General features: G+C 33.2%; 2 protein-coding genes across 2 annotated transcripts; one reads left to right on the top strand and one right to left on the bottom strand.

The window, feature by feature from the left end:
- Positions 1-584: 584 nt before the first annotated feature.
- On the top strand, positions 585-6,072 carry LOC104109050 (pseudo histidine-containing phosphotransfer protein 2-like). Its single transcript, XM_070181920.1, has 5 exons — positions 585-677; positions 849-979; positions 4,763-4,834; positions 5,743-5,815; positions 5,906-6,072. The coding sequence occupies exons 1-5, from the start codon at positions 633-635 to the stop codon at positions 5,924-5,926; spliced, it is 342 nt and encodes a 113-aa protein (XP_070038021.1). The 5' UTR covers positions 585-632; the 3' UTR covers positions 5,927-6,072.
- A 6,970-nt stretch (positions 6,073-13,042) lies between these two features.
- On the bottom strand, positions 13,043-13,756 carry LOC138897824 (uncharacterized). The gene has a single exon (XM_070183843.1). It carries the CDS (start codon positions 13,754-13,756, stop codon positions 13,043-13,045), a length of 714 nt encoding a protein of 237 aa, XP_070039944.1.
- Between the last annotated feature and the right edge of the window lie 3,999 nt (positions 13,757-17,755).

Raw genomic sequence — 17,755 nt, forward strand, 5'->3', positions numbered from 1 at the left:
TCACGGACCTGAAGGTGGGAATTTCAGGCCGTGACCGTTATACGATCTTTGGTAACTTTATTTTTGTGCAATATACTTCGATTACTACATAAAATAGGTGAATAGCTATTGAAGTGAGTTATTATATGTGTATTTAAATATTTAAACTCCTTTGGAAACCCTTACACAAGGAGGGACAAGTACTTTAAACACTCTCCCGCACGTGTTACTCTATTCTTGAGTTTACAAGTAGATTGGGTATTTTCTATTGTCTTTTTTCTTTAGAAGACCGAAGAGCGAACTTAATCTAGAAAAGCTGAACAGGATGAAGAGTAATCTGAGAGGAGAGAGGACTAATTAATCTGAGCATCAAACAGAAAAGCTTAAAGCAATGAGTTGAGTAAACTAGGACCATGTAAATTCCCTTTGAAAATCCTTACCCGCCCGTTGAGGGACAAGTGTCTAACAATATTAATGATACCATTAATTGAATTTCAAAATTATAACCCTTTGAATATTCTTTTGTCTGATTTTTTTCCACCGCCTCCCCGTATATACATATAGACCAGGCAAATTAAAGCCTTTTGCATGAGCATGATATTTATATAATAGCCCCTTTCAAAGAGTGCAACTTTCTTTGTATCGATCGAAAGATGCAACGCCAAGCTGCCTACATGAGGAGAAGCCTCTTCGATCAGGTCTTATTATTTACTCTTTATTTTCTTACATATTATAAAATATATTTAATGAGGTAATCCATATATAAATCATTCAATATATCTCCAAGGATATATATGATCTTCACTAAAATTGACATTAGACACTTGAAATAGATGTTCTTGTTTTTTCCATATTTGTTTTGTGTGTAGGAATACCTAGATGAACAATTTATTCAGCTAGAAGAACTGCAAGATGATGCTAATCCTAACTTCGTGGAGGAAGTCGTCAACCTATATTTTACTGATTCAGCTAGATTTATCCGTAATATTGAGCTTGCTCTGTAAGTAACTTCATTTTTCCTTTACAACTAGCCTAGGGTTCCGGTTCTTAATTTTTCTTTCTTTCGTTTGTCTTCCCTTTGATTACATAGTAGATTTTAATATATGTGCAAGAATCTTAAGTTACTAATAAATGCCTATTATATAAACTACTTGCTTATAATGATCTTTTATTAAATAATTTGATTGTGTACAAATTGTTTACATCATTATTAATGCTAAAAACTCAAACTCTAAAAGAAAATGGTCTAGTTAACAGTTGTTTCCCGAGGTGTTAAGAGTCATTTTCTTTTTAAACGATAGTAAAAGATCTAGGCAATGGGAAAATCCTCCTCAATATTTGACAAGTCGGAGACTCTATTTCTAGTTGGTTGAAATAGGAAAATGAGGTGGTCGAATTTTGATAAGAACTTTAGGGTGAATTAATAGTGCCTTTAGCAAAGAAGTTAAGAACCATATATCCAATTTGTCTGCATCAAGACTTAGTTGTGAAAGGAAAAATTTTGGAGTTTATTACTCAAATAATCACTTAACTATTTAAAATTACTTAGTAAAGTTATGTTTATTTTGTTTATAACAGAAAAGCCACTTAACTATTTTTATATCACTCAAAAGGTCACTCAACTAGATTTCTTAATCTTTCAGTGGCCAAATATTTATTTACTCTCTAAATTATCATCCTATATTTTTAGTACTTTTTAAATATTATAATTTTTTCTCTTTTTACTCTATATTATGGACTTATCTATAGAATAAATAAGTTTTATTTATAAAGTAAAAAAGAAAATAATAATTTCCAGACATATATTATGTTGGACTAAAATAATTGAGCAAAGTTCAAGTATATATAATATATATTATAAATATACTTTTTAAAAATAATTAATTTTTTATTATTAATGCATGGAATATATCTTTCATAAGTTTTTATTCTCTTTCCTTCTCAATTGTGTATGAGTTTTTGTTGTTATTACCAAAATTATTTATACAGAAAAATTATTCTAACTAATTTCTTATTATGCTCACTTATTTTATTCATCAATTTTAGGTACTTAAACTTTTATTTTATAACTCAAACATAATTTGTAATATAATATTTATGTGATTTACAAAATTATATATCGAAACAAAGTACATGTGCAATACACATACGTTAAGACTAGTTAGATAATTGTTAAATAGAGGGGTGAAGCGATTGTATTAGTTTCAGTAGCATTTGACAGATTGAGACAAATTCGTCATAAAATCAGCAATCCAACTATTATAATTTACCCCGTCCAAAGTTCAAACAACGCTGCATTACGTTATAAAATATTCTCTTACCACTTTGCAGTTGGAAACTGTATTTAAATTATCTTTATTTTTTATTTATATATGCCTGAAAGTTATTTTTTCCTTTTTTACTTCATGATAAATAAGTTCATAATATAAAGTAAAAAGAGAAAAAATATTATATTTAAAAAATATTAAAAAAGATAAAAAATTAATAATTTAAAGAATAAAATAGGTATTTGGCCACCGAAAGTATAAGAACCGTAGTTAAATATTTCGTATGTACGAGGTACAAATGTTTGATTTCGTTGTATGCAGGGCAAATGGACCTTATGATTTTAATAAACTGGATGATATGATGTACCGATTCAAGGGTAGCAGCTCAAGGTACAATCAATAGACTTTAATACCACCATCCCACTTTCCCTTTAACTTTCTTTAATTTCAATGCCTCATTTTGCTTTGTGGTAACTTTGTTTATCTCTAGAGTTTTAAATCTTGTTCCTTTAAAATGGATCACTATTTTCTAGCCCTAAACTGATTTATGTGGATTGTTTCTCTCAATCTTCGTGTTGTAAACAACTTCTTTTTCTTTTTACTCCTAAACGGTATTGCTTCCCTTTTATTTTTGGCTTATATATTGTGCATACAATTTTTTATTTGTTTTCCAAGTTTTCTTTTTAGACTTAGGCCTCATTTTTTTTTTAAATTAATACGTTTGAATCTGAATACATATCTGAATATCAAAATGTGTATTAAGATTAAGATATTTGAATCTGAATACATATCTGAATATCAAGATGTGTATTAAGATCTGAATACTAAATGATTAAGTCTGTTCGTTTTTTTAAACATCAGAATATATAAAATTTATCTTTAATTAAAAATTAATAAACATAAAATTCAAATAAAATATTAATTAATCTAATATTATATATATATATATATATATATATATATATATATATATATATATATATATATATATATATATATATATATATATATATATATGGTGGTGATTTTTGGTAGTAGCTAGTGGTGATTGGTAGCGATAACGATTATGGTTGAGGATGGTGATAATTAATAAATGGTGGGTGGTGGTGGTGGTTGTGATTGAGGAAGGTTGATGGTGGTAGTTTATAATGGTGGGCGAGGCCGGCTATAGTTATTGATGATGAAGGGGTGGTTGGTTGTGGTAGTTGAGGTGGGTGAGTGTGTGTGTTTATGGTTGAGGATGATGGTGGTAGTGGCTATGTTTGAGGATGATGGTGGTGGTGGTAGTTGATAATTGTAGGCTGTGGTGACAGTTAGTAATGATAGTGGATAATAACATCTTAATGAAATTAAGTCTTGGTTATAGATCTTAATCATAGAGACCTATTCAGACCCATTAAGTGATTGTGAAGTAAAAAAAAATAATTACACTTTATGATTAAGATCTGAATGATTAAGATTCAGACTTTAAAATCAAACACACTTAATGTCTGAAATCTAAATAATTAAGATTCAGACCTCCATTAAGTGCAAACAAATGAGGCATTAACTCATTTAGGTTCTCATATTCATTACTTCAACAACAGTCAAAATCGTATAAATAATAGTTGAAAAAGGATTAAATGATACAAGAAATTAATAAAACTCCGTTTCGTTGTACTTAGGAAAATAATTCTCTTTTTTTTTTTGGATAAACTAAAAAAAATTCTCTTATTACTATAAAATCATGTTACTTATAAGGATAAGATTAAAGTTTAAATTAAATTACTTATGAATATATAAAGTGTCATTCATTTTGAAATAGACAACTAGAGAAAACAAAATCTAAGTAAAATGAACTGAAAGAAATAATACATAACACGTGCACTTTAAACAAAGTCACCTTGGGATATTTTTACAAGAAAAGTAAATTTTCCTAGCTCGTCAGACATATTTTGGTGGGGGGAAATCATTTGGGAACTTAGTTTTTTTTAGTTTCAATATGCTTCATTTTACATGTTTGCCCCAGACTTGATCATGAATATTCGGCCTTTCAAAATTTTTATTTCCAACATTCCCTTTTTCTTTTTTTTTTTTGTATGCTTTCGCTCTTCCATATTTATAAAAAAAATACTTATTTTAAAAGATACCATCAATCACGGTTTATTGCTCAAAATTTCCAAACGTATTCTCGTCACTATCCTTGAGATAAAAAAAAAAAACAAATCGTTGTAGTTGATTCGAAAACCAATTTAGTTTCACAAACTGATTCGAACTATTTATTTTAGATCGACTTATCTTTCATTAGATATCAAGCTTTATTTTTTAATAATGATTATGATTTCAAACTTAATTTTGCTTTTCTCCACAATGTTTTACTTCTTTTTTCCCTATAAATAGGGGCATTTTGTTGAGTTGAGTCATTTAAATGCTGAGGCATCAATTTGCAGTTTGGCTGTAGAACCTCAACTTTTTCCCTTACTTTCCAATTAAAATGAAATCACAAGTATCTATTAATGGCACAACTTCTGCTGCAGTATCGGTGCAAAAAGAGTGAAAAGCGAATGCTCTCAGTTTCAAGAGTACTGCAATCAAAGAAATATCGAAGGGTAAACATGCATCTTGACACTTTTTTTTCCCTCTTATTTCTCTATAATCATTAATGTGTTTGGTATTACCGAACGTATTTTTTATGAAAAATGTTTTTTGGAGTTAGGATTGATGAGTGAGAGATATTTTTTGAAGAATGTATGTATTAAAGATGAATAACAATATTAGCAAATTATATACTGTTTTGATGACATTTTGAGTATTAAAGATTGTTAATAATAATATTAGTAGTGTCTAAGTGGGCGTTTGGACATAAGAATTGTAAAATTCCAAAAAAAAAGTGAAAAAATTTTTCAAGTGAAAATGGTATTTGAAAATTAGAGTTGTGTTTGGACATGAATATAATTTTGGGTTGTTTTTGATATTTTGTGAGTAATCTGAGTGAAAACTTTGAAAAAACAGTTTTTTGGAGTTATTCAAAATTTCAAAAAATTCCAAAATGCATCTTCAAGTGAAAATTGGAAATTTTATGAACAAACTCTGATTTCGAAAAAAAGTGAAATATTTTTGAAAAAAAAAGAAAAAATTTCTTATGTCCAAAGGGGCTCTAAATGTGCGGTGGAGCAAGCGAGATGAAAATAAAAGAAAAAATAATTGCAAAAAAATTGTATTGTGTTTTGTTGACATATTTGGGTACTAAAGATTGCTAGTAATAATATTAGGAGTGTCTAAGTGATTGCCTGATTGGTGGAGCAAGCGAGATGAAATTTTAGAATAAAATAATTGTAAGCAGAATGACTTTAATCCGTATATAAGAGAGGAAAGTTATTTCTCCTTTTTGATGAAAATTATTTTTCTTGGCGTATGTTTTTTATTGGGTAACTAACACCACAAAATGATTTTTTCTAAGAAAACATTTTATTCAAATTAAATTGGAAAGTGAGCACATTTGGAACAATGTATTCAGGTGCAAGAGGGCATTTCAAGGGGTGAAGCAAGAGTATGCCACTCTAAAATCTAAGCTTGATACTTATTTTCAGGTCCTTACTCTCTCTTTCTTATAGATGCATATGATGTTTTGAGTTATATATATGACTTCTAACATTTTACAATGTACATTTTAACTGTAGATAGCAAGAGAAGCCTCTTGAATAAATGCTAAACATGTTTCCTATTGAAAGCAGATATTATCAGAGTTGACAAGACAAGCCCCCTTCAAATAAAAGCTTAGTATATACATGTATAAAGAGTGGATGATACACAAGGCCCTCTTATGATTACAAAAATAAAATCATAACTGGCATTTCAAAGTGTCAGTTGGGGCATATTGTACTTACAAAAATACCTGTTGCTGGCTTGCTGCTGCTTATTAATGAAAATCTTATGTTTATCTGCACGGTCCTTTATTTTTGCTAAATACAATAGAGTTTCAGTCAAGTTGTTTTTAAAAAAGATTTGGAACGAAAAAAGAAAAAAAGAAATACACAATTAAAACAAATAGTCATTGTATCTAAAGAAGAAGTTTAAAAAGAACAAAACAAATATGGGATAAAATATGCATTTTAAAGGATAGCACGGTGCACTAAGTTCTCGCTATGCACGGGGTCCGGAAAAGGGCCGGATCGCAAAGATCTATTGTATGTAGTCTTACCCTATATTTCTACAAGAAGCTGATAAAATATGAGGAAGAAGAAATATAAGATTGGAACACATAAACAATAGTAATATGACAACGTGGCAATCCACGGTTGGAAAATACTCCGGTTAGAAGCTGATTTTTCATTTTTTCCCCCTCATTCCCACGCCCTAAAAAAGAGTGTAATCACCCTCTTTACAACTTTCGTGTCTAGAGAAGTCAAGGCTGTCAAACTGCCAACTCCAGGAAGGTAATCATGACCAAATATAATTTAGGCAAATGGCCTCCTGGCCATTTAAATTTGTACCCGATTGTCATGTCGGTAAATAAATTTTCAAAATTCCCATATAAACACTTCAACTTGAACATAAGTGAACTAATAAACACCTCCAACAGTTAAATCAATTTATGTGGCATCAGTTATTCCTAGTGAGTTGTTGTGCGTGTAAGTCTCGCCTGGCAGGAGCGTGAATGCTATTTTTTTCAATACCCAACGGTAATAAACCCAAGGGCCCATCTATTTAGAGGGGTTCTTCTTCCTCCTTTGGCCTACAACCTTCATTTTTGACTTATACAAGCTCTGAATTTCTTTTTCTCTTCAAAATATTTACAGATTCAAGTCAATTTTTTTCTTCTCTAGGTCGATATTTTATTCTTCAGGCCAAGAATGCAATGGAAAGTCATGTAGTTTGTCGTTGTGGAGTTGATGTTGTTGTGTGCATAACCTGGAAGCCCACCAATCCGGGTAGAAAGTTCTTAGGATGCTCAAATTATGGTACAACTAGTTGCTGTAATTTTTCTGGTGGGTCGACCCACCTCTTCTAGATCATTACAAACAAGTAATTCGGGACTGCTATCAAGAATTTGCGTTAATGAGCAGCAAAGGAATAGGGGAAAACAATATGTAATTGCGTTTGTTGTTGCTGCACTGCTCTTTGTAGTGTTATTCTTAGCTTAGGATCTTTGTGTTGTATATTTATTTTTAACAAACAATGACAATGTCAAGTGTCTGAAGTATTTTGCTGCAATGAAAAGTGATGTTTGGCATTAACATCTGAACATATATTAGACAAGTTCAAAACAACCATTTTGATTGTCAAAAGTAGGCCATCAAATCTGCACACTAGCAGAAACCAGTTTACTACTGTGCCTAAAATCAAACTAGAATAACATTAACCAAGTTCTGAATATTTCAAACTAAATCTTCCACAAAATAACCTACAAATAAGTTCTGATACTAACATACTTAAACTTTCACAAAAAGAAATATTTCTTCAAATCATTATAGTTGAGACAAGTTGAAGTTAGACTGAGATTGGCTCAGGTTTGGTTGAGTTGAAGAAGGAGCTTCAGATTGGCTTAGGGTTGCCTGAGTTTGTCTCCTTCTAGCATGTTGTTGAAGTTGCCTTTGTGTTACTGCATTTGTTCCTTTCTACCTTAGTTCCAGGTGCTCTATATCCAAAATCAATACTAGTCTGGCTAGCATCAATTATTTTCCTAAGATCATGTGTGACTCTGTACCTTAACCCAAACTACATTCAAATAGAAATATAATTTTACAACTTAGTATAGTAATTAGACACAATAATTGGACAGAATTTCACATACTTACCCTCTCTATGACTGTCTTTGAATCACCAAACATTTGGTCTTCCACCTAAAGTTCTAAGAATTTGTTGAGGAGTCCTTGATATTTCTTCTGTAGTTATAGATTGTTGTGTTCCTGATGCACCATCAGTAGTAGTTCTAGAATTTCTTTGTGTTGTAGATCTAACTGTTGCAGTAGTAGAAAATTATTGTGTTGCAGATCCACCACCAACAGTAGTACTAGAATGACCTCCTGATGCAGCTGTAGTAGCATGTGCATTTGCAGTACTACTCCCAGCACCAGTAGTTGAACTTTGCCCTTTCTAAAATACCCATAATATAAAATTTTTTTAGCAAAAGACTAAAAAATACTTAAAGCATAAGGAGTATTTGTTTCTTACCAGGATTGGACATACTTATTGTTATGCCCTACTGTCTTGCAATGAGAAGAGGTCATTGGTGTTCCCTTTCTTGATCTCTTACCAAATTTCTTTGTAGGTTCATCTTGAACCTTCCTTCTATGTTTCTTAGGTATACCATGCATCTTAGTAATTACAGGAGGCTCAACTTTGGGGTTTTGAGTTGGAGGCCACATCTCCATGTTGGTCATAGGTTGAATGTAACAATTGAATGCCTTGAAGTATGTTTCCTTCTTATACCAATGCTCAACATAGTCAGCAATGTCATACCTTTAAAAAAAAGTACACAAAGTGTATTGGAGGAGGGTATGCCTTTCAGCTGCCACATTCTACATGTGCACTCTTTCTTTGCAAAATCAACTATGTATTTATAAATTCCATCTTGGATCTTAAATCCAGTGTCCACATTCCATTTATATTCATGCTTGGTGGCTCTTATAGATTGCTCTTCAATGTACCCTATTGCCATAAGAGATATATCAGAATTCCACTTTGTAACAATTCTCTCATATTAATATCACGATCCAAAATCCTAACCTGTCGTGATGGCGCCTATCTCAATACTAGGCAAGCCGACAACACCAATAACCCATAATTTCTTTTAAATACTGAAAACATAATAATTAAGTTTAAGAGTAAATCCCACAAACATTGAAAATAAACACACTCCCAAAACCCAGTGTCACTGAGTACATGAGTATCTATACATCACTAGTCTGGAAAACACAGTCTATAATAGTTTGAGACAAAAATACAGTAAACAAAATATATGGAAGGAGAGACAAGGTCTGCGAAATATGGCAGCTACCTCTGAATTTCTGAAAAATCAATTATGCGAAAGAATCAACACCCATTGTGTCCGGCATCAACTGGATCTGCACACGAAGTACAGGGTGTAGTATGAGTACTACCAATATAGTAAGTAATAATACAAAATAAAGAACTGAAGATAATGACGAGCTTCACAGTTAAGTCCAAATACAATAATTTCCAACATAAGAAGATAGGCATGCTTTCAAGTTCAACATTTAAAACTCCACAGTAATTTCATATCAACTTCGACTGAAACAGAAGAAAGATGTCTTTTAGAAATTTTCCAAAACCGTGATATATGACAGCTGAAATGTAGCAATAATGAAATCAATGCATCCTCTGAGAGTAATAGTCACTCAGTTCTCCCATTCACTCCAACCTCACAGCCACTCTTTCCTCACAGTCACTCAATCCTCACAATCACTCAGCACTCGACACTTGGCACTCTGCACTCGCACTCAGTAAGTACATGCGCTCACTAGGGGTGTGTACAGACTCCGGAGGGGCTCCTTTAGCCCAAGCGCTATAACAAGTCAATCATGGTATATATCAATAAAACATATTGCGATGTGCAATGCGATTCTATAAATATCCTCAAAATTAGACCCTCGGCCTCACTCAGTCATCAACATCTCCAGCCTCTCGGGCTCTCATAAATTATGATAAGCAGCCCTCGGCCTCAAAATAGTGATATGATGCATCAATAATAAAAGAGAGAGACTGAGATGTAATATGCAAGTAAAATCATGACTGAGTGAAAAATAGTAATTTAACAGATAATTTAATATGTACACGACCTCTGTGGGTCCCATCAGTGTCAACACATGGTTTAAACATGATTTATAGTTCAGTTTCCATAATACGTGAAAATATGTACGGGTAACAACTATTTATTCAACTACACAGATCCATAGAATTGACCAAGTCACAATTCCTACGGTGCACACCCACACGCCTGTCACCTAGCATGTGCGTCACCTCAAAACCAATCACATAACACATAATCCGAGGTTTTATACCCTCAGGACTAAATTTAGAACTATTACTTACCTCAAACCGTATAATTATTTATTCCGCTATGCCCTTGCCACAAGAATTGATCTCCGAAAGCCTCATATCTAGCCACAATTAATTCGATTCAGTCAATACCAATTATTGTAATTAATTCCATAAGAAAATACTAATTTTTCCAATAAAATCCAAAATTTAACTCAAATATAGCCCGTGGACCCCACGTCTCGGAACCCGACAAAAGTTACAAAATATGAACTCCCATCCAACCAGGAGTCCAATCATACAAGTTTCACACAATTCTGACATCAACTTAACCGTCAAATCTTCAATTAAATTCTTTGAAGATTTCTACTATTTTCAACCCAATATTTACCCATTTGAACTCAACAATCTTTCCACAAACCTTATTGGTATGCGTGTGTATAAATAATACCCTCACTCCCAAGAATTATACTCCCAATCACCCATATCTTCCCAAACTCGAAATTGAAGAGTAGGGTTAGAAATTCCTACCTCTTTGAAGCCCTAGCAAGATCCTTGTGAAATCTTCAAACGTTGAACAAGAATTAATGGACAATTGACTAGGCCTTCACTTTCTCTCTATAAGATGCTCTCACCTCTCTCTAAAATATCAGATGAAATCCTTCAAAATGACCCCCAATAGTGTTTTATAAGAATGGAGTCGAGTTTATAAAATCAGAAAAATAAAGTTCTGAAACACACTCTGCGGTCGCATATGCGGCCACCATAATGGATCACAAAAATGGCCTCCAGAATTGGACAACGCTGCCTCAGTCTGCGGTCATTATACGGTTCGCAGACCTATTTTTCGGTCACATAATGCATCGCAGAACTGATATGCGGTCGCATAATGCGCCGCAAACTTTCCTCCACACTTGCCCCACTCCTGATTCACTCTATGACCATTATGCGGTCTGCAGAGTGATTCTGCGACCGCATAGTGGGCCATAGAAATGACATTTTCTGGCAAATAACATTTTTTGGCCACGAGAATTGGTCTCCGAAAGACTCATATCTAGCCACAATTAATTTGATTTAGTCAATACCAATTATTATAATAAATTCCATAAGGAAATACTAATTTTTCCAATAAAATATGAAAATTAACTCAAAAATCGTCCGTGGGCCCCACGTCTCGGAACCCAACAAAAATTATAAAATATGAACGCCCATCCAACCACGAGTCCAACTATACAGATTTTACAAAATTATGACATCAACTCGACCCTCAAATCTTCAATTAAAATCTTTGAAGATTTCTACCATTTTCAACCCAAAGTTTACCCATTTGAACTCAACAATCTTTTCACAAACCTTATTTGTATGTGTATGTATAAATAATACTCTCACACCCAAGAATTATACTCCCAATCATTCATCTTTATCCAAACTCGATATTGAAGACTAGGGGTTAGAACCTTACCTCTTGGGTGAAGATCCTGTGATATTTCCTTGTTGGATTTCAAAGCTTGAACAAGATCTTGATGAACAAAGCACTTGATCTTTAAGGGCTATAAATCAAAGTTGGGTTGGGTTATAAAAATAAGAAAATGGACTCTCCAAACTAAGATCTGTGATCGCAGAGTGGACTGCGAAACTATTGTGCGGCCCGCAAAATGGACCGCGGAATTGATCTTCAAAAATTGGGTTGTTTCGGGTTGGGTCTGCGGTAGGTTTACGGCCCGCAGACCTGTTCATCAATCGCAAAATGCACCGTAGACTTGTTCTGCGGTCGCATAATGCACCGCATAACTTCCCTCCGAAAATCCCAAATTGATTCTGCGATAGGTTTTGCGGTCCGCGAAATAATTATGCGTTCGCATAATTGACCGCACAATGGTCCTCAAACTTGGCTCATTTCTGCTTCACTCTGCGGCCATTATGCGGTCCGCAGAGTGATTATGCGGCCGCATAGTGGGCTACAGAAATGTATTTTCCTATAACCTTTGTACTAATTGATCTATCTCAGCACCACAAAACCTTAATTTCCTTAGCAAAAATTCTCTAGGGTCGATACACATAAGTCAACATCTGGTCAATATTTTCAACTTAAGTTCCAAACCTTGAAACTAAGTGCTCCAATTATTCTAAAACCTCACCGGACCCGAACTAATCCCCCCGGCAAGTCACATAACAACTGTAAGGCATAAATTGAACAGTAAATAGGGGAACGAGGTTGTAATACTCAAAATGATTGGTCGTGTCGTTATAATTAGTCATCCTCTCCATTACTTTCACTCTGATCTCTTCCAACATGGTTATGATTGACTTGTGCCTAGAAGTAAGTATCCAACTATTGAAGGTCTCAGACATGGGGTTCTCCACAACATCACACTTACTATAGTCTTTAAAAAAGACAATGCACCATGACTGTTTGGGATATCTAAGCAAGTCTTCTATTATCTTATTGCTACCCAATTCTGCCAACTCATCTAGTTTAACCTTCAGAAATACTTCAAATGAAGCTCTTGCACAATCCCATAATTTCTTCCTTCTTTCCTCACCACTCCAGGTTTTCTTCCAGTTGCTCCAACTCATCTAATTTAACCTTCAGAAACAATATACATTTCTATGCTCAGCATTTGGCATCAATTCAGATACAACTTGAAAAACAAAAATACACTGTTAAAGTTCATATAATGCAAGCTTAAGTATTAAAGTAAAAAATGAGATTAAAACAATATACATACCTTCTGCATATCAGACATAATTGTTAGTCCTTCACCTTCAGATTCTGTCAGTTTCAAGTCCTCCATTAGACACCTAAAAAACCATGATCAATTATTCTTGGTCTCTTTCTCAACTACTGCCCATGCAACAGGGTACATCTGGTTATTACCATCCTTAGCATTGCATGACAATGGATCACCTTTACACACTCCCTTCAGAAATGTACCATCAAAGCCAATTATATTTCTACACCCTTCTAACCAACCTATTTTCAAAGCATGTAAACAAATATATATCCCCACAAAGACCTCTTTACCAGGTTCTATTTCTTTTGAAGTCCTCACCACAACAGTGCTTCTAGGGTTAGTAGTTTTTATCATGTCAGCATAATCATAAATCCTAGCAAACTTCATTTTGTAATCACCTAAATACTTACCCATTACCTTCTGTCTAGCCCTGACACATATTATTTTTCCTACATACACACCATACTTAATCCTTATCAACTCTTGCAACTTATTGAGCTTTATCTCAGGCTGATTAATGAACTTATATTTGTAATGTTTAACTATCCAAGTTGTGTGAGCAAGTTTGTTCCTTGTGACTGAGAAGCATGAATGGGCATGGTAGTATGTGCTAACAATGAAGTTCTTTGTGTGGCCCTGTAAACTGCCTAAAATATGCCATCTACATCTACTAGAGTTCAAACATGTTGCCCTGACCCTATTCCTCTCATTTGGTCTTAATTTTAACTGAACTCTCCTCTGTATAACATAGTCTTGTAAAGCAGATCTAAATTGTCTAACATTTTCAAAGACCATTCCCATTTGGAAAATAATTTTCTTACAGTTAGGGCCAAAGTAGACCTTTCTACTGTATCTTCTTGGAGGAAGGTTCTACACCTCATCATCTGCATCTACATCATTATCAATACTATCCTCGCTCCTTGGATCTGAACTTTCTAGATACTGTTCATCCCCTCCTAATTTTTCAGCATATTTAGCAGTCGTGTCCTTGTAAATGTCTTCAAAACCCAGGGTCAATACCTACTGGCTACTAGGTAGCTAATCTATATTAACATCACTAGATCTCTCTTTCCAGTTCTTTTGATTTACTTTTGTCTATCTAGCAACAACAAGGTCAACTTCTACATCACTTGTCTCTACAACAACATCCTCATCAGCATCATAAAGTGAATCATGTGTATCCTCTTCAGCAGAAACACTCTCATATTCACCATCCTCACTCTCAGAATTCCTCTCAAATTCATCACAATCTGAATTTGTGGCTAGATGAAAGTTGTAGAACTCCCCTTCATCTGAGACTCTTCTATATCAGCATCCCTCCCTTCACACTTCCCCTCAGTGAAAAAACCACTATTTATATCATTGATAGGTGAATTTGTTGCCCTAGCATTAGCTCTACTTGTTTGCGTTTGTGGCACTTCACTTAAGCCAGCTATTTGGTCATATGGAATATCACTGGGGTCCACACCACTACTTAACATTTCATCCAATTCAATATCAACGCATGGTATATTAACAGTGTGACATAAATAAACATCAATAAAATTTCCATCATGAAGGTCTTTGTAGAATTCTAGCACATCATCATCATACTTAATAAACTAAAATGCTCTTTTTTATTGACTTGACATGCAAATTTCTCCACACCTAAGTACCCCATATCATTTGCCCATTTGTTGAATTGAATAACATGCAGTTCATCAGTGTCAACAGTTACAATAGTAGGCTATGTTATACCATTTTCATACCTTATTAATGGTCCAGTTACCAGTTGTCCCCGATGGTGAAATTGTAATTTTACAATAACAGCCATCCTGTCTCACCTCACTATGCCTATGAAGAAGATAAGATAGTCCAAATCAGTAAAATATTCAAAAGAAAAAGACAATATTGTCTGAACACGTCTTTGAAAAAAAACAAGCAAATGCGGGAAAAGAACCCCAACTTTATCACTTTAAGAGACAAAATTTTTCGATATGATAAAAAGCCTTAATTTTAAACCCCATATGCCAAATCAGCCATGGAATTGACAAAATTCAGAGGAAAAAAATAAGAATTTAGTGTGTTATTCCAAAAAGCCCTAATTTTTAAACCCTAAATAACGAAAGAACCATTGCATGCATACAAAACATTATCTATCATGATCAACTTCAATAACGCATAAAAACACAAGAAAATAACTAGAAATTTTATTAAAGACAACAATCAGACGTTTAATGACTTCTACGTTTCTAGTGGAGGAGAAATCGATGGTACATGAAACACTCAGATTTTTGCTTTCTGACCGATTTTGAAAGAAAAATAAACACAATGTTCAGATGATCTAATGGACGAAAAATCCCACGACAATCGTTCACTCCATTTGAGTAGACGATTGAAAATGTTAGAGTTCTTTGAGAGAGACGACTGAAATTGAAAATGAATGAGTGTTTTAGGTAAAAAATGAATGGGAAATAAGTCGGTGCTTAGTGGGTTTTCGCGCACGTGGCAGGTTTTAATTCGTTTATTGTTGATTGGGTTGTCACGTTTGTGAAATTGTAATGCACGCGCTATGATTTAATTGTTGGAGGTGTTTATTAGTTCACTTATGCTCAAGTTAAAGTGTTCATTTGGGAATTTTGAAAGTTTATTTATCGGCATGACAATCAAGTACAAGTTCAAGTGGCCAGGAGGCCTTTTTGCATTATTATAATTTAGGTATGCACCGAATAAAATATATCAAGTTTAAGGGGTAGTTTCGAGGTATTCTACCAAAAAAAGAATTAATTGGAGAAAACGCAGATTAAATGAAGCTTCCAAGTGCACAAGTATAGTTGATTAATTAAGGTGGCCATGAATAAACGAAGTTGTTTAACAGCGTAACATGAAATTCTTCTTGTTTTTCTTTTTTAAACACTGAGAGAGAAACAATTTATCCCAAATTTTCTAGTTAAGGAAACATCATATGAGGTAGCCTTTTCAAGTATAAAGACCCACAACAGCTTAACTCTTCGCAGCACTATATGTTGGCCCAAATAAAGCAAGCTATAAGCAATGAGGAATTGACCGAAAAGGAGAGTAAAAAAAGAAAAGAAAAACTACATCGTATAGTCACTCCCAAAAATAATAGCCGTCAATTTTTTTAAATTTTATATTAATATATTTTTATACATAATCAATATTTATTTTTTATATTTGACGAGCGAATGTAATTATTTTTGGCCAACAGACCAAATGTGTAACTTGCCCAAAAGATAAACCAAAAGCTCTTAAAAGTCATCCAATAAGGAATGGGCTTAGGATTCAAGAGTTTATCTTTTATACACTATGATATTAAAGAACGTTTACACTATCATGTAATTAGAAGTTAATTAGAAGTAATGTTCATAATAAATGAAATTGGTGCTTGGAAAATAAGACATACTACGTATTAAAATTCATTAATAGTCAATAAGTTCTTTACACAGTCAGTATATATATGTTAAATCTTTTAATCAAAGGTGGGAATATTCAAGAAGGATAGACAAGTTGGTCTTTAAAGAATCCACCATCTTTGAAGATTTTGGTTAAGTGCACTTGCAGTTATACACCGATAATGACTTCAATAAACTACTTGGTGACTTTGATGCATATATAGTCAGACCTCTCTATAAAAATATCTCTATAAAATAATCATTTACTATAAAAGTCATATTTTTTTAGAATCGATTTTTAAGTTATATTTTACCTCTCTATAACAACTTTTTACCTATAACAACAACACTCACATTTATAGCAGAATGCTCTTTGTAAAATTACCCCTCTATAACAGCCATATAGAATCATTAAGATTACTCATAATAATTTTAAAAATATGCACACAATCTTTTTCATTAAATAAAGTTTCTATCTTGCATAAGAAATAAGATTTGAAGATTTGCATATGATATCTTTTCCATGAGATAAATTTTAAAAAATATTTAATAAAAATTTTAACTGTTAAGCTCTTAGATTGTCTTCAAGGGAAAGCTATTGGATACCTTTTTGCCGAAAATTTTGATACCAATCTTCGCTCATTCAAGAGTTATATTGCTAGTAAGAGAATGAAATCTACGAAAAAGCTACAATTACAAAGTTCTTCTATCAATCTTGAAAGAATTTATTTTTCTAGGTAGCTTTAAAATGTCTGTCTTAAAGTTTAAATCTTTATACGTTTAGTTATGAATTTATTAATAATGTATTATCTTTCTTCAATATTTTAACTAGTGAAATATGCATATCTTTTGAGATTTTAAATTTGAATAATTTTTTTGTCTTTTATATGTAACACTAATAAAGGAAAAATAATTGATTTTTAGGTAATTTTTATCTATAACAACTAAAAAATATTTACACGTCAAATGTCGTTGTAGGTTTATGATGTCGTGCTATAATTTCATATATTTTGACGTTATTTACCCTACTTGCTTGTTGTTTGGATACTAATTTGTGCGACAATTGAGCTTATTAGAGTTTATTTTACATGTAGGAATTTTTGGACATTAAGTGGAGAAAAGTTGCACGAAATTGTACCTCAAAGCTACAAAATGGAGCAATAAAAGAAGATGTGTAAGGCAATAAAAAGTCATGGCCATAGACAGTGCAAGGCTTTGTACAGGGCACTGTCATTGGCGCCTCTGACAGTGCCTCGCGGAGTAATGTTGGTGCCTCTGACAATGTACTACGCCGACGATGCTATCCGAGCCACGTTTATTTCTATAACGACCCGACTTGTCTCTTTAAGAATTTGCATCTCGTTCGGTGGCTTAAGGTCTCTAGCAGCTTCGTCATATGTGA

The sequence above is a fragment of the Nicotiana tomentosiformis genome, chromosome 8 (assembly GCF_000390325.3).
Source record: "Nicotiana tomentosiformis chromosome 8, ASM39032v3, whole genome shotgun sequence".
Classification (NCBI taxonomy): Eukaryota; Viridiplantae; Streptophyta; class Magnoliopsida; order Solanales; family Solanaceae; genus Nicotiana; species Nicotiana tomentosiformis.

Coding starts and splice junctions, on each gene's coding strand:
- LOC138897824 (XM_070183843.1), bottom strand. CDS start 13,756: ATGGTCTTTGAAAATGTTAGACAATTTAGATCTGCTTTACAAGACTAT.
- LOC104109050 (XM_070181920.1), top strand. CDS start 633: ATGCAACGCCAAGCTGCCTACATGAGGAGAAGCCTCTTCGATCAG. Junction 980..4,762: donor CGTAATATTGAGCTTGCTCT/GTAAGTAACTTC, acceptor CTTCTGCTGCAG/TATCGGTGCAAAAAGAGTGA. Junction 5,816..5,905: donor AGCTTGATACTTATTTTCAG/GTCCTTACTCTC, acceptor TTTTAACTGTAG/ATAGCAAGAGAAGCCTCTTG.